General features: G+C 42.7%; 2 protein-coding genes across 2 annotated transcripts; one reads left to right on the forward strand and one right to left on the reverse strand.

Moving 5' to 3' along the window:
• Nucleotides 1–1628: 1628 nt before the first annotated feature.
• Nucleotides 1629–6885, forward strand: notum1b (notum, palmitoleoyl-protein carboxylesterase b). The gene is made up of 11 exons (XM_061095020.1): nucleotides 1629–1780; nucleotides 2833–2885; nucleotides 3034–3129; nucleotides 3700–3760; nucleotides 4064–4122; nucleotides 4451–4553; nucleotides 4676–4867; nucleotides 4955–5052; nucleotides 5166–5313; nucleotides 5427–5474; nucleotides 6543–6885. Exons 1-11 carry the CDS (start codon nucleotides 1644–1646, stop codon nucleotides 6883–6885), a joined length of 1338 nt encoding a protein of 445 aa, XP_060951003.1. The 5' UTR covers nucleotides 1629–1643.
• A 771-nt stretch (nucleotides 6886–7656) lies between these two features.
• Nucleotides 7657–23878, reverse strand: tmc6b (transmembrane channel-like 6b). Its single transcript, XM_061088992.1, has 21 exons — nucleotides 23824–23878; nucleotides 20077–20256; nucleotides 19246–19376; nucleotides 18405–18563; nucleotides 16389–16550; nucleotides 16173–16281; nucleotides 15995–16079; nucleotides 15136–15393; nucleotides 14366–14580; nucleotides 14085–14229; nucleotides 13699–13854; nucleotides 12647–12831; nucleotides 12313–12391; nucleotides 12069–12166; nucleotides 11532–11627; nucleotides 11368–11443; nucleotides 10838–10971; nucleotides 9298–9474; nucleotides 9045–9123; nucleotides 8390–8476; nucleotides 7657–8291 (listed from the first exon to the last, which is right to left on the reverse strand). The coding sequence occupies exons 2-21, from the start codon at nucleotides 20130–20132 to the stop codon at nucleotides 8277–8279; spliced, it is 2502 nt and encodes an 833-aa protein (XP_060944975.1). The 5' UTR covers nucleotides 20133–20256; nucleotides 23824–23878; the 3' UTR covers nucleotides 7657–8276.
• Between the last annotated feature and the right edge of the window lie 908 nt (nucleotides 23879–24786).

Below are 24786 nucleotides of genomic sequence, written 5' to 3' on the forward strand. Positions count from 1 at the left end.
AGTTCTTCTTCATAATGTGTGTTGTTGTTTCAAATACACTAATAAGGCCTTCGATGAGGATGATGCAAATTAACTTCAAAAAGACAAACCGTCAAAAGTGTCTGGAAACGTTTTACCAAACAACAGCAGCCAGCGCCCTTCCACCATGGTGCTGGCATGTGTGACGCACCAGTGTATTATCTAATGAAAACATTATCACACTTCTACTGTCATACAGAAGGTTCAGTGATATCGCCGCACGGAAATAATGACTCCAATGAGATACTTCATTGATTTAATGTTGCTCCTCCTAAAGGTTCAGTGTGAGACACATATTCAAAATAAAAATAAATAAAAGAACGCTCAAAAGTGAGGCAGCAGAGGTAGAGAATGACTTTTACTGTGGCTAAAGGTCAAATCCACTCTTAGGGTATGGATGAGATATGATGCAGTTCATTGAGTGGTGAGTTTGTGTGTGTCCACGTGCATGTGTGTATGTGTGCGTTTCTGTCAGTGTGTGTGTGTGTGAAACTCAAAGAGAGAAAAAGAAAGAGAGAGATGATAATCAATAGCCTACATAGTTAATTCCATGTGTCGGCACACTACCACAACTTGTATAAGGACACGCAACTCATTCCTATAAACATATCTTCGCCAGCCACAAACAAAAGCCACGATGCGGATTTCCTTTTTGGGCGCATTCCTCCAGAAAACCGCAAAACATGCGCCTGATCACAGTCTGTGTCTGCAGCGGATCCTTATGTCCAGCAGCGACACTTCAAAGGCAGCGTGGCCATTTGATGAGCCCAACATCAAAGGGATCGAGTGTGTGAGCGAAGCGAGCGCAGGGGCGTGCCAGGCATACGCGCGCTCTCTCTCGGTGAGAGACCGACGCCCCCCCCCCCCCCCCCCCCCCGGGAGCATCAGCCAACGATAACAACGATTGGCCCGCGAGAGTGAGAAGCACGGGGCAGGGAGGGGGGGGGGGTTGCTCCAAATAAAGCCCCTTCTCCCTCCGCTGCTCGTGAGGACCAGACCCCAGAGGCAGCAGGTCGACCACTGCGCCGGTGCAGCGGGGTTAACGACGGATTTACGCGCGCGTAATTACGCATTCCGACTGGATGAGGCGCAGACAAGTTTGGGACATGAAATGATGCAGGAGCTCAATTTGGGGTGAATTTAAAAACAATTTAAAATACGGCTGTCAACACGTTGAGGCCCCATGGAGAACTTTGACCTGCCGTCATTCAGCACACCTTGCGTGAGCGATCGTTTCCAAGAGGCGTCCGTGCGTTTTCAAACCTCTCCCCTCCTCTGCGTGAGGACATGCTGTGTCTGATCCGGACCCCTCGCAGCCACTCGAGAGACGCTTTCCAGTAATAGAGATGCAGGGCCAGCGTGTAGCGAGAGGCTTTGCCGGTCTGTCCGCGGTGCGCTCCTGCAGCCTCCTCCTCCTCCTCCTGCTGCTGCTGCTGCTCCACCTGAGCGCACCGGTGGAGGCGAGGAGAGTGCGCGGCGGACGTGCGCAGACTCGCCGGCTGCAGCAGCTCCAGCAGCAGCAGCTTCAGCAGCTTCAGCAGCAGCAGCAGCCGGCTCATGCGCACAGGGAGCGGGCGGAGGGGGCAGAGAGCTTCCCTTTAGACTTCACAGCCGTGGAGGGGAATATGGATAACTTCATGGTGCAGATTAAGAACTTGGCGCAGTCGCTGTACCCGTGCTCTGCGCAGAAACTGGAGCAAGACATGAAGCTGCACTTTGTCAAGAATGCGTCTGTGACGTGCAATGATGGGTCGCCTGCAGGGTAAGTGTCTAGACCTAACACATGAGTGTTATTTAAAATCAGCTGTCACTGTAAGCCTATCTGGAGATTTATTTTGGATAAACCATACGGAGGCGTTACCCAGAACCTTAGTTGCGCTTCTTTGCACCAAACATCCCACCTGTACTGTGACCACAAAGGATCAAGAGCTCCGATCAGAGAGAGAGAGGGATAGAGAGAGAGAGAGAGAGAGAGAGAGAGAGAGAGAGAGAGAGAGAGAGAGAGAGAGATAGAAAGAGAGCAGTGCACACTGCCAATGAGCTATAGACTGCAGAGATGACATGTTATGGGTGGACCAAACATGGATTGAGAACTAAAGAAGTTTTTGACGTTAATCATTTAAGATCCTTAAATGATTACGGTATAGTCCACTAGATGGATGCGCGCATGCAGTGCGACCAAAGCCACAGACTTATGCGTAACGCAATCTTCTCTCTTCAGACATTCGTAGCTTTGACAGATTTCTGTTGTTATTCCGAGCAGCTAGAATACAACAAGGAGGAAATTACTTCTAAATAAACTGGCCCATCCCTGCAGTATTCCTCTGCATCAGTAATAAATAGACTAATATTACTTTTTAAATCAGACACTGGGTTCCCAATTGTGTTTTAACTACTGTACATTTAAATCATGAATCAAATGAACCGTTGTGATATAGTGTGAATAGGAGGATCCATCTCACCCAAGCTGTCATTGCTGTGAGTGTGTCTTCTGCCAACAGCATCATCACTTTCCTCTCCCCATGTTTTTATAAGCAAGTACAGCTCAGAGGGGAAACAGGATCCTGCAGAGAGTGATCAGAGTCCAAATCTTTCTTATGAGCATCAAACATAGCATCCCAATCGCAGCACTTGTGTTGGGCTTGTTCTGTATATGTCTGTGTGTGCATGACACAGACACACACACACACACACACACACACACACACACACACACACACACACACACACACACACACACACACACACACACACACACACACACACACAAACACACACACACACTCAGTGACTCGTTGTGGTGTTCTCTTGCAGGTACTACATCAAGGAGTCAAAAGGAAGCAAGAGGTGGCTGCTGTTTTTAGAAGGTGAGAAATAAAGCCGATACTGAACACCAGAGAGTGCTCAACGCAGTGACAGATAACTGTCCCTAAACTGTTAACAAGCTTCTGTGTGTGTGTGTGTGTGTGTGTGTGTGTGTGTGTGTGTGTGTGTGTGTGTGTGTGTGTTGGTCAGGTGGATGGTACTGTTTCAACAGGCAGACCTGTGTCAGTAGGTATGAGACCATGAGGAGACTGATGAGCTCCACCGAGTGGCCACAAACCAGAACAGGTAACAAAGCAGACACATTATTGACTGCATAATCATTGCACTCTGTGTCATATGCACAAACACACATGAAAGTGTTACACATTTGTGCAGCTTTTGAAAAATCTCCTCACAGCCCCTGCAGGGCTTTTGCCTTCCTCTGGAAAAAAGAAACATCCCCTGAATGGAAGAGATTCATAGACTTATTTATGTTTCCTTTTAAGCTGAGCTTGCGTTAATCTTTTAAAGTCAGACTCTCTGGTTCTTTTCCCTCCGTCCATCAGGGAACCCCTTGTTTGTTTATGACTCCTGGCCTCCAGCTCCCTCTCTGTGTACACTTTACACTGGTGGCCAGGGCAGCAGCCGCACAGCTCTTCAATGGTTGCATGTAATTGCTGACCAGAGCAGAGAAACTTAATGACTTGTTTACCACAGGGAAACACACACACACACACATCAAGGTCTGTGGATTTTAACAAGTAGCCTCAAGCATTTGAACTCCTTTCTCTCTTACTCTGGCTTCTTGAGTCTGTGATGAGGACATTTGTGCAGAAAGTAAAATTAAACGTTAGATCTCATGTGTTTTTTTCACAGGAACGGGAATTCTGTCTCCCCAGCCAGAGGAAAACCCGCACTGGTGGAACGCCAACATGGTGTAAGAGCTCACTTCTTCAGTTTAGAGTTTATACTCTCCTGTGTTCTGCTTAGTTTTCTCAACTAATCCAGTTCTCTCACATACTGCAGTGATAGTGTAGGGTGCACATACATGGGAAAGTACCACATGTCAATCTTATTATTGGCCAACATTAACGTAAAGTGTTTATGTTCATGTATTATTTTCATTTTTTCACATACTGCTGCTTTATAGGACTATTTCCAATAGACTTTCTGTACAGCTGTGTTATGTTGACTTTACATCTGATTCCACGGCGTCTGTGTCGCTGTCTCTCTCCTGCAGGTTCATCCCATACTGCTCCAGTGACGTGTGGAGCGGAGCCACCCCAAAGACACATCACAGTAAGAGACAGTAAATGAGATGACACGTGACTCAGTGTGTGAGCTTGTGTGGCTCTGGTTGAAGATATTTATAGAAAGAATGATCAATGTCTTGGAAATGACAAGGCATAGGAAATGGGGAAATGAATAGAAGAGTTAGAGATCAAACAAATCCAATTTATCTCTGTCAGACATATCCTTTGGAACTTCCTCCATAACTTACTTACTGAAATGTCATAAAGTGTTTTTTTTGGGATACTAATGAATAAAATAACACACACACAATATGCTTTCAGCTGAGTCAGCTTTTGATTATATGCTGATAAATAAACAATATTCTTACTGACAGGTGACTATGCGTTCATGGGCTCACTGATCATTAAGGAGGTCGTGAATGAGCTTCTGACAAAAGGTCTGGACAACGCCAAGGTTCTTCTTCTGGCAGGAAGCAGGTCAGTCCTGGACAAACTGTGTGTGTGTGTGTGTGTGTATGTGAGTGTGTATGTGAGTGTGTGTTGTTACCAAAGATAACTGCTCAGGTGCACCCCTCTAACCAGACTCCTCCTGTCACTAGTGCGGGCGGCACAGGGGTCCTGCTGAACGTGGACCATGTTGCTGAGCAGCTGCAGTCACAGGGCTACACGGGGGTGCAGGTGAGGGGCCTGGCGGACTCCGGATGGTTCCTGGACAACAAACAGTACAAGTTCACAGAGTGCCTGGACACCATCAGCTGTGCCCCCACTGAGGCCATAAAGAGAGGTGTCAGGTAAGGCAGAGATGGTGACGGATGGGCAGACTGGTGGAGGGACAGAGGAGGTCAGGATTCATGTAGTGATACTTTGGGCTTGTGCAGGTACTGGGGCGGGCTGGTTCCTGAAAGCTGCGGACAGGCCCATGTTGGAGAGGAGTGGAACTGTTTCTTTGGATATAAAGTTTACTCCTCGTTAAAAAGTGAGTGAGAAATCACCCTGAACTTCTCCATAAGCCTGACGTAGACATTAAAGACAAAGGCTGGTGAGTTGATAGAAAGTCTGACCTGCGGAGACGTCCTCTCTCCTGTCCAGGCCCAGTGTTCGTGGTGCAGTGGCTGTTTGATGAGGCCCAGCTGACTGTGGACAACATCCACCTGACGGGACAACCCGTCCACGAGGCCCAGTGGAGGTACATAGAGACCCTGGGGCAGGAGCTGAGGAGCACGCTGCGGGACGTACCGTAAGACTGACACACAAACACACCCAGCTTCACAAGCACGCACATATTCACACAAAGAAGAACATTAAATAAAGCTACTTCTGTTAAATGTGTGTTTCTGTTTTGATTGGTAGGGCGATGTTTGCTCCGGCCTGCTTGTCTCATGAGCTCATAACCAGAAGGTGAGTGAATAAAACTATACTAACATTCTGTTATTGATTCTATACACACAGCTTGTCAGATTAATGAATGGAGAACTGTTACAACTTTACTCATCCCTATTTAATAAAATATAAAACATATAATGAATATAAAAGATAAAATATACTATAGAAATAAACTATAGGAACTGCAAATGCTGTCAAATGCGTTTGTTGGGCCTAGGTAAGACATACAGCCTTTGTGATGTCAACAAGGGGTGTGTACTCTACACTCATAGTAATTACTAATATATATAATAGCGCAAGATCTATACAAATATTTTGGTTCAGTATTTTTTTAATCAAATTGAAATGAAACACTATCTATAGAGAAAATAACAGATGGTTAAGTCTGTCGTGGCAATTTCTACAATCCCACCTTAACAAAAAGGAAAAGAGACACAATTCTCTTACAGTATTTTCACACTTTAATGCTCAGAGCATGGTGCATACCACAAAGGTTAGTTTGTGGTACAGATGGAAAACAGTTATTTGTCTTTATACATTTGGCTAATCCCTCCCACTCTGGTTGGGGTTGTTACAAAGTCAAAGGTTGGGATCTTTGATCACATGAAACAACAATGCCTTAGTTAAAGCAATAAGTTCAAGATTCATTCAGTAGTACAGGATACAACATGATCAAGGTTACATTATATGAGATTCAATCATGATCAATCAAAGGGGAAATAAACATGATCATATTGTGGTCACATGTTACATTTCCCTAACACACCCATAGATCTCAGTTCCCAAAATGTAATGGGTCTTCCCTGGCCCACACTGCATCCTTCTAAGTGTCATGGAAATCCATCGAGTACTTTTTGTGTAATCTTGCTTAAAAACAAGCAGACAAACGGACAGGGGTGAAATTTTGGCAGAGGTACTTCAAATACAAATACAAACAAGTGTAAAAACATTTCATACATTAATATGTATGATGTCTACAGCATTTTGAGGGCGAGAGTTGAAATTGAATCAAAGTATCTCCTGTTTCTTCTAAGTCTCTCTTGTCGACCTTTGACCCTCTGTCCCTGTGTCCCCGCCCCCCAGTTACTGGATGGACATTCAGGTGAAGGGCACCTCTCTGCCCCGCGCCCTCCACTGCTGGGACCGCAGCCTCCAGGACAACCTCCACATCAACGGCAGCCACGGCAACCACAGCCACCACAGGCACAAGACCCCGCCCATGAGGGGTTGCCCCCAGCATCTGATTGACAGCTGCCCGTGGCCTCACTGTAACCCCACCTGCCCGACCATCCGGGACCAGCTGACGGGACATGAAATGAGTGTGATCCAGTTCCTGAAGCACTTGGGCTTCGATGTGCAGAAGATGGCTCAGCAGCAGGGCATGGACCCCAGGAGGCTGCTGGGAATTCTAAATAATGGGAACTGAGTGAAGCCACTCTGCAGAGACGAGGGAAAGTGCTGAACATAAATGGAAGACGCAAACAAAACCGATGAGAAAACTGTCAGTTCTTCTAAACTACAAACAAAATTAACTCAGCATTTTCAAAACTGAGCAACTCAAAAACTCTCAAGTGCCTCATGAGTTTTAAACACATATCTTTGCCATTATTGTGAGGTGTACACAGGTACAATGAAAGCTGGGTACAGTGTGTTTGTGTGTGCATGTAATGTAAATACATGATGTGTATATGCAGATGAGACTCGTGGTTCTAATCTGAAATAGTCTGATGATTTTCGATGGGGAGGTACCGGACTGAAAGCACCTCTCAGTTTGTGTTGTGGGGATTTGGTGCTCTCTTCTGTCATCTCTCAAAATCACAATCACAAATCGATCTTCGGTGCTGCTGTTTCCACCATCCGACAAATATGCTGCTTCTCATTTTGAAAAAATAATTTAATGGGTAATATTTACAAATAAAAGGTACACAGATTTAAGATGTATTTCTCTAATATTGTCCTTCAGGCTACTTCAAGGTGCTTGTGTATTTATTTTTTCGACTGAAAATATATTTTATTTAACATACAGTTAGTCTAATGTCTCAATAATTTTTTTTATTTGCATGTTTGTAAAAAAAATAAATCCTGTATGCTAACAGTACATATGTGTTCATATTATTTTTAAGACTGATTTTGTAACTTATAATTTCTTGCGCTGTAGCAGTGCCCACACTTGACAAAAAATGCAAATACACACCAATATCATAAAAGATAATTTAATTTAAAAAGTATGACTTTTTCAACCTAAAAAAACAAATTCATAAAAAACATTTACAGTTAAGTTCCTCACACCCACAACAACAAGCTTACCTACAACATAGACACTGTTAAAATGTTATTTATAAAATCAAAAGGATAAAAAATGTTCACAGTCAGTATGAAAGTGCTTCTACGGGAGATGTTTGAAATCTTTTTGAACTGACAATATCAGTTTCAAGATTTTCATAACTATACAGGTGCTTAGTTTGATTTTTAAAACTTAAAAACTATTGCAAACTGCCTCAGTGATTCTGTCTGTTCTCAGTTCCTCTTCAGCAGTCATCCTTTCTGTGGACAGTCATGCACAGCTAATGTTGTTATGGTTGTTCTGTTTAGGAAGCAGACAGCTATATTACGTCTGGTGGTTTTGATTTGTTTGTTCGTCCTCTAAAATACTGCAGCCAGTAAAAATACTTCCAAATTTAAAAACTACCAAACGAATAATATATTTGATTTTGGCTGTATTTCTTGCAGCTCCTTTCTGATGATATTCCAGTTATATTCCCATGGGTGTAAGATTTTTCCAGACCTCAGTCAGTGATGAGAGTTTTCAGAGCTGCTTCAACATGAAGAGTCCTGGAAAAGAAACAAAACCACCAGTAAGTAAAAGCTTCAGACAGGACTGAAGATGAGACGCTAAAGTAAAGACAAACAAAGGAGCATCACAGACTCACCTGACTGGAGAGTCTTTGAGTGGGCGTTCGTTTCTGCTCATGGATGGACTGGAGGCGAGTGATGAGAAACTTTTTATCGTCTCCCTCCTGAACAGAGACAATGAAGACATGTCAAAAAGAGGAAAACATTTTCACTTGAGTCTTCTTTATAAATATCTTCATATTTTAACATAATGAGAAACAGATATCTAAATTATGTAGGTGCTGTCCTTTTGCCCCTCATTATATCACTGATCTCCTGGTGTCAAACTCGGTCACTTAAATCGTCCTCTTAAAAACTCCTTTCAATCCCTGCTTTCTTGAGATTGAGCTTTCTCTGTTGTGGCCCCTAAACTCTGGGAGAGTCCACCCCACATTAGATCTTGGGAAACTTGCTAATTCAAAATTTCTTTGGCTTAAAAACATATTCATAATATAATAAATATTATTTCAAATGAAAAACCTACTTTTTTAATGTTGCTTTTAATTCTGCTTGATTCTGTGTGATGATTCTGCCAATGTCGATTTTATTTTTCAATTACATCTTTCTCTGTTTTTACTTTCTTTTAATCCATACTTGTATCATTTCTTCTTCCCTATGATTGTAAACCACTCTGGCTCAGCTCCTGTTGTTATAAACATGCTACAGAAATAAATCTGACTTGACTCGTCTTACATTTTCTATCTGCTCCTGTAGTAAAGTGATGATCTTCCTTTGACCATCCACCACCTGACTATGGAAGTAGATGACGATCCTGAGGGACAAAAAGGATAGAGTCGATTAGAGCAGAACAACCAGCGCTAGAGAACATTGATCTCAATGATAATGTAGTGAATAATACAGTTTGATAATGTATAAAACACACCAGAGCTGCTGCGAGTTGTGTGTGTGTGTGTGTATGTGTGTGTATGTGTGTGTGTGCGCTCACAGAAAAATTCCTGCCCCCACAAACAGGAAGAAAGGGTTTTCCACCAAGTAAGAGTGAGCCCTGGCCAGAACGGACAAATTGGGATTATCTTTTTCCAGTTCTTCCACCCAGCGTTTCCCCGACTGGAACATCGTTTTGAGTCCACGGAATGGACCGCAGGACGAGGACGGGCTGATACTGAGGACAAAAGACACATGTGGGGATTGTACTTTGGAAAGTCTTGATTCTCAGACCACAAAAAGAACCTTCTCAGGGACAGACACACAGCGCTGTTCATTCAGTTAATCCCCTGTAATTGAGGAGAATTATGTCATGACCAGGAAAACCTAAAACAAAGCTATGATGCATGACTTAACCAGTGTTTTAAATCCTCGAGACTTTTAAACTGCAGGTAGAGAATGTAAAGCGTGTTACAGAATTCAGAATTACAGATTCTATGGATTAAACTGACTACAAACAAATAAAAGGAATAATGATCACATAGGCCCGTTTTTTAATCTCTGGTTAGTGACCTTGATATATGAAACATCTCACTGTGTATCATCACTTACATGGCAACAACTGAGCAACTTATTTAGTGGCCATTTCATGGTCGTTCTAGTGTGTGAATGTGACACGGTTGGGGTTACAGTGGCTCAAACATTGTTGGTGTTTATTTCAACTAAAATCTAGAATCACAATTCATAAAATCATGAATTTTAAGGTTCAATCAGATTTCAAAACACTGCACTACAGTTTATAGTGCAGTGAGATTTCACAACTCTGGAATCTTCAAGACACGCACTGAACTCCACACATTCTCCTGAAATGATCCAGAAGGGCTGCATGTGACAATGCAAATGTCTGAGTAAGTTGCTCCAGACTTTTTCCGAGAAGTTTATTGCCAGCCCCCAAGTAAATGTCTAAGGAATGTCCGAGGTAGTGGGCTCACGTGAGAGTGCAGCAAGATGAAATGAAACGCAATGTCGTAAAGGTAAAGTGAATTAATGCGTCATGTCCTTCCTCCTGCATTCTCTACACAGACGCCCCCCCCCCCCACTGTTGTGGACTTTCCTGTTGCTCTAAACATGTCTGACCTGCCCTATCTCCTGCTGCGTTCTTCATATGTGAAAGGCAAACTCTGGAAAATGTGCCGGCCCAATTGTCCTTGTTACCCAATTGGTAATTTCTGAAAACAGCTTAAGTAACTGCAACAATTGTCTAAAGCTCAGTCACAGTGATCGGTAGATAAAGGGTATACATACATACAGTGTTAATGTTACAACATAATCTACCAGAGCTGCAGCTCGGTTCGACAACGAGGTGACATGTCAGATTAAATTTTATTGAATTATGGCAAAAGTGGAGCTGAACGGTTACTGCACAATAGGTTAGGGTCCCCAATAAAACAACACTGTGGCTTCAATGAGATGAGTAAGCACACTTTGTTTTCATATGACCTACAATTAAGATGAAGGGGTGCTATTAATGTGTTTTAGCGGTTATGATTAAGTCCACACTGACTTAATATAAATGAATGTAGTGTATGTAGTGTGAATACCTCCACATGGTGTACGTGACACACACAGAGGCACCGAGGAAGGAGGGGAAGCAGAGGAGGGTGATGAAGACGGTGGTCATCTGGCTGACTCTATATGGTTTCCTAGGATTCTGACAGTTCATCATCACACTGCTCTGTGGGAAAACAAAATCAGGTTGAGGTCACAGGTCCTCGCTTTCATCCCAACTCAAATCTGACACAACTAAAGGACAGTAGAGATTTTGTTATCAAACTGACTCCAGGGTAGGGCTGGGCGATATTACTTCAATTCACTACTGCAAATGTTTGTGTGTGTATGTGTGTGTGTGTATGTCTCCTCGTCTCTGTTGCGCTACACACAAACCAACACACTTGCTTGATAATAAAACGTACAGGAAATACCCCCAACACCCATTTACAGCCTACACTAGGGTACACTAGCAAAACCTGCAATGTTGTATCAAGCAACATCACAACTGTTACTCTCCTTTCACTTCTTCAAAAAAAAGTTTATTTTGTGCTTTTTAATTGAAATCTTTTAGTTCAAATACCTTTTTAATGTAGAAGAGCAGCAGGAGTTTGAGAAGCTGCACTGCAGGCAGGAGAGGAGTGAAGAGAACTCCCAACCTGAAAAACACAATGTTCATCATCATTGCACAGAAACAGTTTGATTTCCCTCAGCTCTACCGTGCGAACTTCACTGTAAGTTTCGTACCAGGCTAAAGTCTGTCCATAGATGAGGTCAAGGACATTCCTGGCGATATCAAAAACTGGTTTCCTCTTCCTTTTCAGCACCTTCGTAGAAAACAATCTGCAGAGATCAGGAGCAAAGAAGAAGAAACAGAAATCAACGGAGAAATAAGGACAGAGAAATTTTGGGTCCAAGTTTTACTGTGCCATAATTATTGATAAAAAAATATTTTAAAACCATGAGAAAGATATATAGCACTTTTCTTAACAATAATAATAAACAGGCAGAGTAACTCAAAGTAACATGAGCAGAGAAAAATAGATTTGTTAATAGATAAGATCTTAATTAAGTAAATAGGATGAGTCACTGTTAATTAGAGCCAATGTCAACTTTTTGATCAAATTTTGACAAAATAAGTTCAAAGTAGGGATATAAAAGAAGTTGTAAATTGAAGTCAGAGTGCATTGAGCAGTAAATCCCATAACATGGAGGCTCGAATAGCAAAAGATTAGATAGAGGAAGAGAAATAAATACAAAGAGCTTATTGATGCATCGACCCACCTCCACAGAAACTCTCCTAACAATGTGTCCAGCAGAGTGAAGATGAAATCCATCAGCAGGAAGCGATAAAGCTCCTGGCCGACAAAACTCTCCCAGCACTGATGTGTCAAGGCAGAGTCAGAAACAGTCATTAAGTAACACACTGAAACAGAAACTCAAACAATAAGATTAAGCAAATATTCCTTGATGCAGCTTTGAACAAAAAAGTGCGACAGTGAGAATGGTGTCTAAGCATTAATTTTACCATTTGAGAGTCATTGGCCACCCGACCCAGCCAGTGGTAACAGAGGACGATAAGAACACTCACTTTTAACATCAAGTTCCTAAAAAACACAGACAGCAAAAGAGTAAAAACTCTAGAAAATATTATCCAGAGGATTCACCGCAAACAAGTTGGCAGGTTGTAATTTTTTAAATCAAAGGAAGTGAAACTCTTTTATGAAAGATAAACTCCAGAGAGTCCAGACCCAATAATTCAGACATTTCCCAGAGTTCATGTCTGCAAACTGCTTAACAGCTTTGCATTTTCTTACACCTCACATAACTCTGTGTCTTTCCATACAGGTTCTCTGTTGTACCTGCCAATGGCGACATATGTGCTGACAGAAGGTGACTGATAGTCCTCCATCCAGGCTGCAAGGTTGAACAAGCCGGGCAGCAGCAGGTTGATGAGCGACACCACCACGGGCAGAGCCAGCAGGCTGGCCTCATCCAACAAGTGGTTCTTGTTGGTCGATGGACTACGAGCTCTATACTGGAGGTCCTGTGGGGATAAGAGACAAAAACAGAAAATTTGGATGATGTCTTTTCTTAAGTGTCACTGCAGGTTGTTGCCTCAATTTCTGCTCAGCATCTTTTCGATACCGCCACTAGGAGGCACCAGCAAGGCAGCAATTTTCAAATAAATAAATAGAATGCCACTGAATGGAGATCTTGCCTCCACAAAAGACCAACATTCCCCTTTATTTCAACCTCTAAATATGCCAGATATTTTCCATCAAGATTCATGAATTTATCCCTGGGAAAATGGGGAAGATGTTGAAAAATGCTCATCAAGAAAATGTAAGGGGTTCTTCCATGACCCACATACTCGCACGCATTTTTGTGGAAATGTGTCTGCTACTTTTTGTGTTTTGCAGACAGGGATGAAAATATACTGAGGTTGTTCATTACAGATGCCATTTACTTCATAGCTGTCTTAAGCTACGTCAATAGAAAAATGTCCTGCTTCTACAACAGTGATTAAGCTTTGTATCGGTCATATTACATCTCCACTTTAACAGACCAGGACTGCGTTCAGTCCAGAAACAGTAACAAAGTGATTTGAGATGAATGAAGATTAATGTGCAACTGAAAATGTGTATCATGTGGCCAATCACGTAAACTAGGCGTGTGTGTGCCAGTGTAAACAGAAATCAGATTGTCGACTGTGCAATCAGACGCTTGGCTACAGATAATACAGCATTATAAATGAGGAACAGTGATGGTGACAAGTAACAGCAGGGAGTTGTTCTCTTTGAGCAACAATGAACAGTTGGAACAGTTACTGACAGAAAGGGTTTACAGTCCTTTTTTATTCCAGTGAGTTGATGTTCAGTTACCAAGTGACGAACTGGTGAATGCGCCTCACCTGGTGCATGAAATCAGAGAAGAAGTAAATGCCGACCACACAGGCAATGGTGCCTGCTATGCAGATAGCCCACGCTATACAGTGGACCATCAGTCTCCACAGATTCTGGCACAAAGTGTTCTTGACATGTTTATGGTTCACCTCCGCTAGCAGCTCCTGTAGAGAGAGAAGAAGGAAGGGGAGAGAGAGAGAGGAGAAGGATATTTTAAGGGAGGGACAGAGAAGAATGCTTTAGATCATCACATTCCTGTAAGTCTTGTGACAGAGACGAAAACAAAGTGAGGAAAGGATGTTTGTGTACTTGTGCCTATATCTCATGGCACAACCATCATAATGACTATAATCAGAGTTTTGTGTGTGTGCGTGTGTGTGTGTGTACCATGTACCTTGAGCTGGGTGCAGATATTCTCCGACATGAGTTTGACGGATGTTCTCTTGATGACCTTGAAGTCCCAGGAGCAGAAAACCTTCACAGCCAGGATACTGTGAGATTTGTCGATTCTGAAGCTCTGGCCAAACGACTTGGACATGCTGTTGGGAAGTTGCACATTCAAAGGATGCAACAGATGTGTCATTCAAAGCAAGTCTGAAGTAGAAATGTTTCTTATTAAACCCTATAATGTTGATTTGATTAGAGTTCATGCTTCTCTTAAAGACCACTCCATACCTGTACACAAGGATGATACAAGTGATAAAGAAGGACAGTACTATGGTGAAGAAGTACGCAAGAGGCATGTTGTAGGACAGATGCTTGGTCGGGCAGTCCGGCGTGGTTCCATTGGACACAGAGATGTCCTGCCCTCCACCATCATCCCTGCACTGTTCACGTAGGGTGTAGTTACTGTAGTAACCATAGTACATCACTGTGTCGGAGAAATAGCCCTGAGACAAAATGACAGGGACACACAGCCTTTCATTATCATAATTTGTGAAGTTTAAAATTACCGAATGAACATTAATACTCTAAATGTTCTGCTTTGAAGACAAAAGTGTGTGATATATTTTTTTCCACAAATTTCACAAATAACAAAATACTTGGCTCATCAGCACTACAAGCATCAGAACTAAAAGTCTTGGAGGAAATTGCCTCTTTTGTGGAGAAGGAAATATTTGGTAGTGGTCAATGGCAGATCTGTGGGATATTCAAAGGTAGATTCCAAAGAAACAACGAGTTTGGTAATCAAGATTTTAGATCCAGAAGGCAGAAGGAATGGAACCTTTTCTTGATCTTCTTTAATCTTGTAATAGTATACATTTTTCATGTATCTTCATATAGCCCTAGTACTCTGTTGTATTGATCAGTTTGAATAGAATATGTCTTGTTTTTGGGATCTCATCATATTGATTTATAGCTTATAAACACACATCAAGTATGTCTGGGGATTCGTAGCGTGAGAGAGGTTTTGAAACAAAATGTCACCACAGAACACTACTTACTGCTCCAGTGAGGAGCTCCAGTCCAGAGAAGGAGCGTCTGTCAGACGGTAGAACTGGAGGATGCACTGCCTGAGGCAGCACCATGAACGCACCCATCACAAGGAACAGGAAGAGGTTGAAGAAGAGCAGGGTCTTAAGGAACAGGAAGTATGAGAGAACTCCTGTGCCAAAGCGCCCGCTCACTCTCTTGAGCGCCATTTGCCACAGCTGGAGGGAGTGCAGGAAGGAGAGCCAGCTGTACCAGCCCTGTCTCACAGCCTGGGGAGGGACAGTGGGAAAATGTTTATAGTTGTACTTGTCGTAGCACAATTGTACAACAGACTTTATATAGGTGCAATCACAAACAACAGACAATAATTTAAAGAATACAAACTGTATTGATTCGGGTGAAAGCATAATAATGATAATAATGATAATAAAGATAATAATGTATGTGTATGTGTATTCGAGAAGAAAAATTAGATAAAAATAACAAATCACAATAGTTAGCAGTAGAATTACAGTATACACGTATTTGTTGTTTAGCTTTTGTGAGTCTGAGGTATTTGTGTGGGCAACAGAAATATTACACTTGCCTGATAACAAAACCAAACACCCTTTTAAAGCCTCAGGGTACACTAACAAAACCTGCAATGTTGTATCAAACTAAATCACAACTCTTCCTCTTCTTTCACTTCTTTAAAAAGATTAATAGAAAACTATTCTGTGAGATTGAGTTAGTAATGTAGTTCATTTAGTTTTGCGTAGGTGCTGGTTACCAAGCATTGACAATAATATGGTCAATATTGCTGTGTCTTGGTGTGGGAAAACAAATACAGGAAGTAAAAGACAGACAAATATTGCTGGTGGTGTAACTTACTATTATGATGTAATATTTGAGTCGACTACAACAGGGGATCTGACTTCCAGCAAATGTGCGTTTCTCCTTTTGTAATGCTAACCTCCTGAAGACAGAGGTGAAAAGAGGGAATTAGACTGATAGACCAAAAAATACATTTAATCAAAAAATGAATAATGAGAACAAAGATCTTTAGAACCTGAGTTCACTCTTCTCAGCCACACTGAGCGGCATCGCTCGGAGCATCCTCACTCTGTCGTTAACGGAAAGGTTCTGCAGGTTGTTCACCAAACGTTCCCTTTTAGTCACTGTAAAACATACAGACATAGAGAGGGTGATCAGTGACGTGACGCTACACACAAACACAGTCAATACTCATCTGAACAATTGACTTGTAGCCAGTGAACCTCCTCACCTTCTGCACCCTCTGCGTCGGTGCTGTCCTCCATGCCGTAGCCTCGGATGCTCGGCCTGGCAGAGCGTGAGAAGTCCCGGATGGCGGGTCGGCTCTGCTTGTGTCTCCGCAGCTGCATGGTCCTGTTGTAATACTGAGAAATAATGGCTCCCCTGCTGCGGCCTGATGGTCAGAGATGGGATCAGATGGGTCAGAGATGGGATCAGCACCATTCAAGGCACTGGGACAATTGGGAATTGTTTTGCCACTTGTTACAGACAAAGACTTCAAGTTTAACTGAGTTCAGCAAACATTGCTGCGGGATTTGTCATCTGTAGCTCTTGTCTTTCCGCAGGTTTGGAGTGTTATGACCACATCATGACAAAAATAGGACAGATATGCATCAGCACCAATGGCTACATCCACAGGACTAGGTTTTATTTTGCAAATGCATCAATTCTGCTACGAGTACGCCTGGTGTCCACACGACTCTGGAGCTTTGGAGCCACTACGGAGAAGTAAGGAAATACTGCTGGCCCCTTTGTAGTTTGAAAACTTTTTAGTCTGGACAAGCAGAGGCGGAAATGTCGAGAGACAATGATGTAAACACTACAGCCGTTTGCTGATGGGTCATTGCTGTCACAATGTATTCTTCACTGATACATCAGGCTGTTTTGGGGCATTTTGGTATGGATGGGGATTCAAACTGACCCGGAGCCAAAATGCTTGAGTGGGTAATTTTCATTTGAAAAATGTATTCAGATGACACACAAAGTGGTTCAGGGTGACGCAGTGTATTTAAACAGGAAAACTATTTTGACCAGGGAGCACACTTTACCATGTAGACTTGGCTGAGAACAGAGGGGTAGCACTGAAACATGAACAGTTATCTCTCTTCTATTTCTGATGTTGAAAGTCAAACCAGCAAATATATATCCTGTGTGGCACAGCTGGTAAATCGGACAGCAGCTTTGGAGCACCTGACGTGCCCCAGAACCTGACAGGAAGGTCGCACACCAACTGCTTCCCCATGAAACTCTGCTCGACCGAAACAAGTCTGTTTTTACAGCTCAACGTGTGAAGCATGTCGGCCCTGCAACTGGGTTAAACGCCAATGTTCCACTGAGGCTGAGACACAGTAAGTTACTAATATGGTGGTTAGGTAAAGAACTATAAATCACTTTCAACGATCGCGTAACATACAGCATTAATGCCTATACAATGAAACTTTTTATATGTAAATTTGTTCAGGAACTACGATAAACAGCTTACTTCCCAGCAGACACTTTTTTGCTGAGCTTCAATACGTCTGAGCCGGTAGAAGTTTTAACCAAGTATCGATGAGCTTGAGATATTTAAAGTGATTTTTAGACATGATCTCCAGAAAAGGTCAAATAATGTTGCTCTGGACATTTTCATTGGTTGTTTGATGTCTTCAATGAGATGGTTGTATTCTCTTTGTTTTAATTAGTTTTGTGTCCATTGCACATTAGAGACATAATCAAAACGGCCACTCAGTCACTATGAATGCTCTGGACATTTTCCTCCTGTATTCTCAAATGGTCTCACTCAGACAGGGACTGGCAGGAAATGCTGCAGAGCTACTGACCTCGGACATTTGTGTTCTCACATACAGTCCCTCCAAAAAATTTAAAGGAGACATATTACGCCCATTTTACCATAGTTGATATGGTTCATTGGGGTCTTAATGAAATGTCTGAAACATATTTTGGTCAAAATACCACAAGGATCATTTAAAACAGTACCCTTTTTACCCTGTCTAAAACAGCCCTCCTCAGATTGACCTGAGTGCCCCCCCCCTCCCCACGAGATATTAGCGAACGGATTGAAATAATTAGTATCAAATCAAAAATATTTATCAAATCAAGACTCACTTAGACACATTTCTTTGTCTGGTATTCACTCACATGCGCAGTAGATCTAAATAAACAGCAGTAATACACACGTATATATACATATCTGTTTGTTTGTATCATCTCCTCTCTGCATAATGTTTTTAATTTCTGCAGTACCCACCGATGGTGCGACTGGGCATGGACGACAGGATCTTCATGGTGGCCGAGGACCAGCGTTCCCCTTGGTCTCTGCCATCATCATCTGCCGAGTCAACCTCTCTTCCTCTATGCCTCCTTTCCCTAAGATCATGTCCAGGGTTGGACAGGTAGGGCACAATATCTGTGGAATAAAAAGATATAAACAAAAATATGACGATAAATTTAATCTCAGATTTGATTGAGAATGACCACAGGTATTCAGATGATATTTAGACACAAATCTAAAATCTTTATTTTACTCAAAACATATAGTACGTAAATATTTAAACAAAATCCCAATACGACTATAAACAGGGTTAGGGTTAGTTCCAAAGTTCCAAATATCTTATCTTATGTAGGGGACAAGGTTTGACAGCATTTTAGCAAATTCATATCCAGTGTCAAATCCATGGGAACTTGAATCCTCTTTAATACCTGATTGGATCTTATTATGTTTAAATTTGTGACACTTTTTTTTTGTTGACAAATTAAAAACCAAACAATGTTTGACAACAGCCTAATCAATGTTCAAGAAATGTACCTTCAACCTAGAAATGAGATGATATATAACATGAAATATTTTTTTAATTTTTTTAAGGAAGATGGGGAGAGATAGATTTTGGTCTTATTAGATTTGTCAATGTCAGAGGAATGAATCAGAGGACATTGCTGACCACGATCCAAAATGAGACCAGCTGTCTGAACCCACCCATCTTATATGTTTTATTCACATTAGAATCACATAACACACACCGCTCTCATATAAACCCAGCCCTTTGACATGCAGACATGCATCTGTGTGCGCTGTTAAAAAGGCACAGTACCTCGACCCTCGTCGTCCAGTTGTCTCTGCAGCTCCTGTAGCTCGTAGGCTTCAGACAGTCTTCCATTCAGGCTCTGCTCTTCTATCAGCTGGTTGAATGAGTCATGAACCCCTTCCTCATCCACTGGACTCCTGACAGGAGGACAAACAGACTGAATGAAGACTGGATGCCATGACAGGAAATAGGAGGATAGGGGCTCATCTAGATTCAAGAGGCATTCCAATAAAGATCCACGCTGCTCTGTTTACTGTGAGTCACTGACAACAATACACAGACACTACAGACCAAACACAACGGCGTAAACATTCTCATGGGAGGAAACAGCAACCAAACAACCAAACAACCCAAGAGGAGTGTATGAGGTCATCTCCATTCGACTGGGAGCATTTCAGCTTTTCAAAGACTGCCTTCAGTGTGATCTTCTTCCTGTGTTATCTACAAATCAAAGCCCAGCGCACACACTGTTTCTGTCTTACAGCAAGAAGAACAAACACACAACAAGTCCAGTTCCCTTTGACTTACCCCTTACAAATATCACACAGGAAGAGTGACACACATGGGCCAATCAGTCCTGTTTTCGAATGGAAACATTCACTCACAGAGGGGCCAACTAAAAACACACACACATACAAACGGTGTGGAAGTAAGAAGTTGGTCACTTTGGTTTGAAAATAAAAAACCTGGAAGCCTCTGGGAAGAATTTCCCTTCTGATCTGCCCTCTCGCTCACGGTCTGGCCTCCTCAAGCAGCGTGAGATAAGCAGACAGCTGACAGCAGCCAAACAAAACAGAAAACCGGAAAAACAGGCCAGACGCGAACTTTGACACTTACTCCAGTCCAGCTTCCATGAGAGGGTGGTTCAGGTCCAAGTTAGCGTTCCGGGCCATTCTTCTTCTTCTCCCTCCTCCCAGACAGTTCAGATCTGTGCGGACGTCAGTCACGAAGCGCTGAGGGATCACACCCTCACCTGCTCAGAGCGGCACTCCACTCCCACCATGGTGCTTTCTCTACCTGAGAGAGGCGGGGAAAAGGCAGGGCGATGAGCGAGTTACAGGAAGAAGGGAAAAAAACACGCCAAGCTGACTTCCTTGGAATTTCAACGCTCTGGTCATGTCACTGCTTGTCCTGCACAGCGTTTTCAACAGCGTTTGGAGGAAATGTGTGTACATGACTATGGACTGTGGCACTTCCAGCCTGAGGTCCTGTTTACACTTCATACTAATATGCAATCTTTATCTTGGTAAAGATACAAATGGGTAATAACCAACAACCCTCCGACGAAAGAAAAGCTCTGTTTAACACTTTATGTATATTTTTCCCTGCAGTTAACATTCAGTGGCGTTTACTGTAATTTAGGTGTCCATTTTTGTCGTGAAGTTGTCGTGTCATGAGGAATTACGTAATTCTTTTCAGAATCCACTGTGGCACCGCTTGTGATGGGGACTGTGGTCAGAGTCAGATGGTGCAGTGTCACCAGTGAAATGAATATTTATGGACAGAGACAGAGCAATGCATTGTGACATTCGTTGTGTCATATGGAAGATTTTGAGGAAGTGTGGTGCTTCTTGTGTTTGTGTCGTTTTTAATGACCTGAACTTTGCTCCAAAAATCTGCCCACAGTTATGAGCAACAACTGCATATAACATTTTCATCCAAGTCCCAGTGAGGACGTGTCCTGAAGTTTTAAAAACCCTAATCACACAAGGCATAAAACAAGGCACTAGTTGAGTGTATGACATTCTGATTAATTAAATCCAGATATTCATTAGTGACTAATAAAACCTAAAAGTAAACACTATCTAAAGCTGTGACAAAAAACATTCACGCCCTAATGAGAACTGGCTGAGGACGATAGATGAAAATTTGCCTATACAGCTAACTCTGGCTCATCTGAGTATTTTCTCTGTTGATCAATGAGCACTGTCATAATTATGTGAAATAATTCAAAAATAAACTTCAAAAGCTTCTATGAGTATTTGAGCAGAATCAATTATTTAGAGAGACAATAAACAACGGTATTGAATGATGACCATTTACTGTTAAGTAGCACTTTCTGCTAAAAGTCGGAATTAGTCTGAATTACCAATTGGCAGCTTCTCTAAAAAGCCTGAAGAAAGCAATTAGAATTGTTCATGAGATGGATAACTGCTCTAAGTACATAACATTTTTTAATCTCCACTTAGGTTTCAATAAATCCTGTAAACACTTCCTGTTTGCATGCACCCACGACAGAAAATGAAGAGTTCACCAGTCAACTAACCTTCAAACTGCATATGAAAGCATTTGTCAGAAAAATCCCCTTTAAACTGATCTGTTGCTTCACCACTAACAAGCTCAGTCTTTCCCAGACACCAGTTTCACACAGGACTCTATCCTCTCATAGTCACTTTCAGAAAACCAAGATGAAGGCATCCGCTACGTCACAGGTACAAACTGGATGTTTCTGTTTACTGCGAGTGGGCAGAGTGCACTGACGCAAGAGCAACATGCATTGAGAGCATGTTGTAATGATTATACATTGTGTGTGTGTTTTAGACACCAACACCTGGATTTTTTACTCAGAGCGGAGGGAATTCTGGTTCTGGTCCTGAGTGAATATGATATCAGCAGCGTACATAAAGCAGGGCGCAGCTCTGAACTCCAGCCAACACGCTGACTACATGACTTAAAAATGTCATTCTGGTACCATGAACCTTAATCCTTCTCTTGAGCTCAATCTTTTCAGGCCTTCTTATACTGAACAATCCACTGCATACATCTGTTTCTTCTTTTCTCATCACCCGAGGACTCAAAGGTGGAATTACAATTTTCTTTTAGTGCCTGTTTCCCAGTCCATTTATTCCTTTATGTGAATCTCTTTTTGTGCACAATCTTAACGCACAACAGAAAACCTGGAGTCCAAAGTCCTTCTCTATAGGAGAGTGGGTGTTCAGCCGTGCTTTGTGTCTTATCTTGATGTCTGAATATTAGATAACTAAAACTGAGGCAGTCCCCTGAGACTGTACAGGCAGGGGATGAGATTGTGGGAGGGGGACAAACGCTCAACAGAGCTGGACCGGGGGTCAGAGTGGAGCTGCATGACTGCCAAAATCAAATATGCTGGGAAACCGAGCAGGGGACAACGGAATACAGTGTGTTTCTGTGTGGGTTTAAGTTGGGTCACTTACAAGTTCATTGGAGAACTTCTTTTTGCTTCAAAAGAGGAAATATGGACTCTGGGACAAAATCACTGTAGAGCTGCAAGATGTCTAGCAGGGTAGTATATTCAAGTCACAAACATAACACTGGCTAATTTCCCATGTGAAGTGAGGCAATTACCAAAGGGAAAGGCGGTTATCAGTAGATATAAGGTCAACGCATATGGGTGTGCAAGAATCTGTCCACGCCGGACAACTCTCGACAAGTGCAAGGCAAACAGTTCCCAACTGTGCTGACAAAAGCCAACAAAGGGATCAGGGCGGCACCGAGCCACAGTAAACACACACGGCACCGAGGCGAGTATTTCAGTACCCCGATCTTTTCAGATAAGCATCACAGTTGAATCCCTGTGAAATGTGGCTATGACAGAGCGAGGAGGAAGAGAGATAAAAACCTGGAAGTCAATGCTTTAGTGCAAAGAAAGAAAAGAGCAGGCGGAGAAAACAGAACCAAACCGAGCACCACTAACAGAGGAGAAATAAGAGCAGGCAAGAGGAGAGCTGCTTCCAATTTAAACAACTCTGCTGTCTCTATTAGGTTCACAGTACACGTGCACAACTACAGTGTTACTGAGGGCCAGAACACTGCATGCCACTCGGCCTTCATTCAGAAAAAACGCACATCAAATTATAGGTTCACTGCTGCCAACATCCCAGACACTGGAAATGTGTGTGCTACAGAAATATCTTTATATCTATGTATTTATACAGTTATATAGCCCAAAATAATCACACACACGTATATAAACATGTATACATACATATATATACTTACATACATTAAAACACATACCTATACATACAAACATACTCACAAACATATATACACACATCTATGTCTTTCTATAGTTATGAGGGCCAATTTTAGTTAGTTTGAGGGTTAAGACTTCGTTTGAGGGTTAGAAGCAAGGGGACGCATTACTGTAAGTGTAAAGAGACAAGTGTGTGTGTGTGTGTGTGTGTGTGTGTGTGTGTGTGTGTGTGTGTGTGTGTGTGTGTGTTTGGGGTGGGGGGGGGTTGTTAAAGTAGGACTCAACAAACCCCCAGTGGTTGCCCGAGAGACAACAAAAGCTCACTCAACCGAAACACTGACAGTAGAAGCACCTCCGCAGACATCACCAGTGAACACACTGTGAACTCAGAGAAACACACAACAGACCGACACGGTATCACTCCTTCAAACACTTCTCTCTTTTTCTAACCACTTTCCTAACCACTCGCTTGCCCCCGACCAGCGGACTTGTCAACCTGTCTCACGGAGCTGTCTCTCTCGGAGCTGTCTCACGCAGACCGAAGACATGTGTGTGGTGTTATTAACCCGGGAGGAAGCCGAGCGGAGTCCAGCAGCTTGGACACAAACACGTAAACACGGGCCACTCACCAGTCCGGCGGATTCTCTCAACTCTCCGTAACTTTGTCACAATACAGTGCACGCTCGGGCCGGAGAGTGCGGGGCAAACCATCTTCTCAGAGGGGCGTCCGGGTCATTTATAACTACAGCAGTCACGCTGACAGGTGACGTGTCGGTCACATGGTACAGTCACTCTTAAAATTTCCATATTAGTTGCACTCTCAAACAAAGGAAAGATTTTAACCCGCAGCCTCATATAGCGAGAGTGGGGTGGCGTTTATTTGACACCCCTACTTATGTGGTGATCGTGGCACAGTCCAATTGAGGCTTGACGTCCTTCCAGACTTGTTCTTCTACTCCAACAATGCAGAAATAAGTCTGAACATACTTCTTAGAGACCTTTAAACCTTTAATGTGCGTTACATTATCTTCTATAATATTCTATTGTCCACACAGACAGTTGAGAAACGTAACCAGACCCATGAGTGGAGTAATGGAAGACACATTCCGACGGGGACAGGAGCCAAAGCCCCACGAGTGAATGCAAACTACTACCTTGGTGCCTGGGACCTGGAAGGACTCACCTGCACCCATCTGACCACACCCAGGCTGTCTATAATATATAGATGAATCTGTATGAGTGACCAGCTTCAAGTAGGCTCATGGATCGAGTGGCCCTATAAGGCCCTTTGCACTCATTTTGGCACGTCACAGAAGGAAAAGCACCGATATGAACTAGAATGTCACTCACGACAGTGCACACCTCCTCCAAGGACCAACGGTTCCCTCATGAGACCACGTTTAGATAAATAGACAAAATATATCACACACACACACACACACACACTCACACATGAATATCAGTCCCTATCACACCAACAAATCTATATGTTTGTTCCTGACACAAACTGCATCCTTCCATCAAGTTACATGTAAGTCCCTAGTTTTTGCACAATCCTGCAAACATACAAATAAAAACAAACATTACTTCTA

Source organism: Limanda limanda, chromosome 2 (assembly GCF_963576545.1).
Source record: "Limanda limanda chromosome 2, fLimLim1.1, whole genome shotgun sequence".
NCBI lineage: Eukaryota > Metazoa > Chordata > Actinopteri > Pleuronectiformes > Pleuronectidae > Limanda > Limanda limanda.

What these genes read in the sequence shown, in the direction of transcription:
- notum1b (XM_061095020.1), top strand. Translation starts at nt 1,644, where the DNA reads ATGGATAACTTCATGGTGCAGATTAAGAACTTGGCGCAGTCGCTGTAC. An exon ending in GTGGCTGCTGTTTTTAGAAG is followed by an intron (nt 2,886 to 3,033) that starts GTGAGAAATAAA and finishes TGTGTTGGTCAG; the next exon opens with GTGGATGGTACTGTTTCAAC. An exon ending in GCCATAAAGAGAGGTGTCAG is followed by an intron (nt 4,868 to 4,954) that starts GTAAGGCAGAGA and finishes GGGCTTGTGCAG; the next exon opens with GTACTGGGGCGGGCTGGTTC.
- tmc6b (XM_061088992.1), bottom strand. Translation starts at nt 20,132, where the DNA reads ATGGCCCGGAACGCTAACTTGGACCTGAACCACCCTCTCATGGAAGCT. An exon ending in TGTATCATCCTTGTGTACAG is followed by an intron (nt 14,230 to 14,365) that starts GTATGGAGTGGT and finishes ACTTCCCAACAG; the next exon opens with CATGTCCAAGTCGTTTGGCC. An exon ending in TGGCCAATGACTCTCAAATG is followed by an intron (nt 12,167 to 12,312) that starts GTAAAATTAATG and finishes TTGACACATCAG; the next exon opens with TGCTGGGAGAGTTTTGTCGG.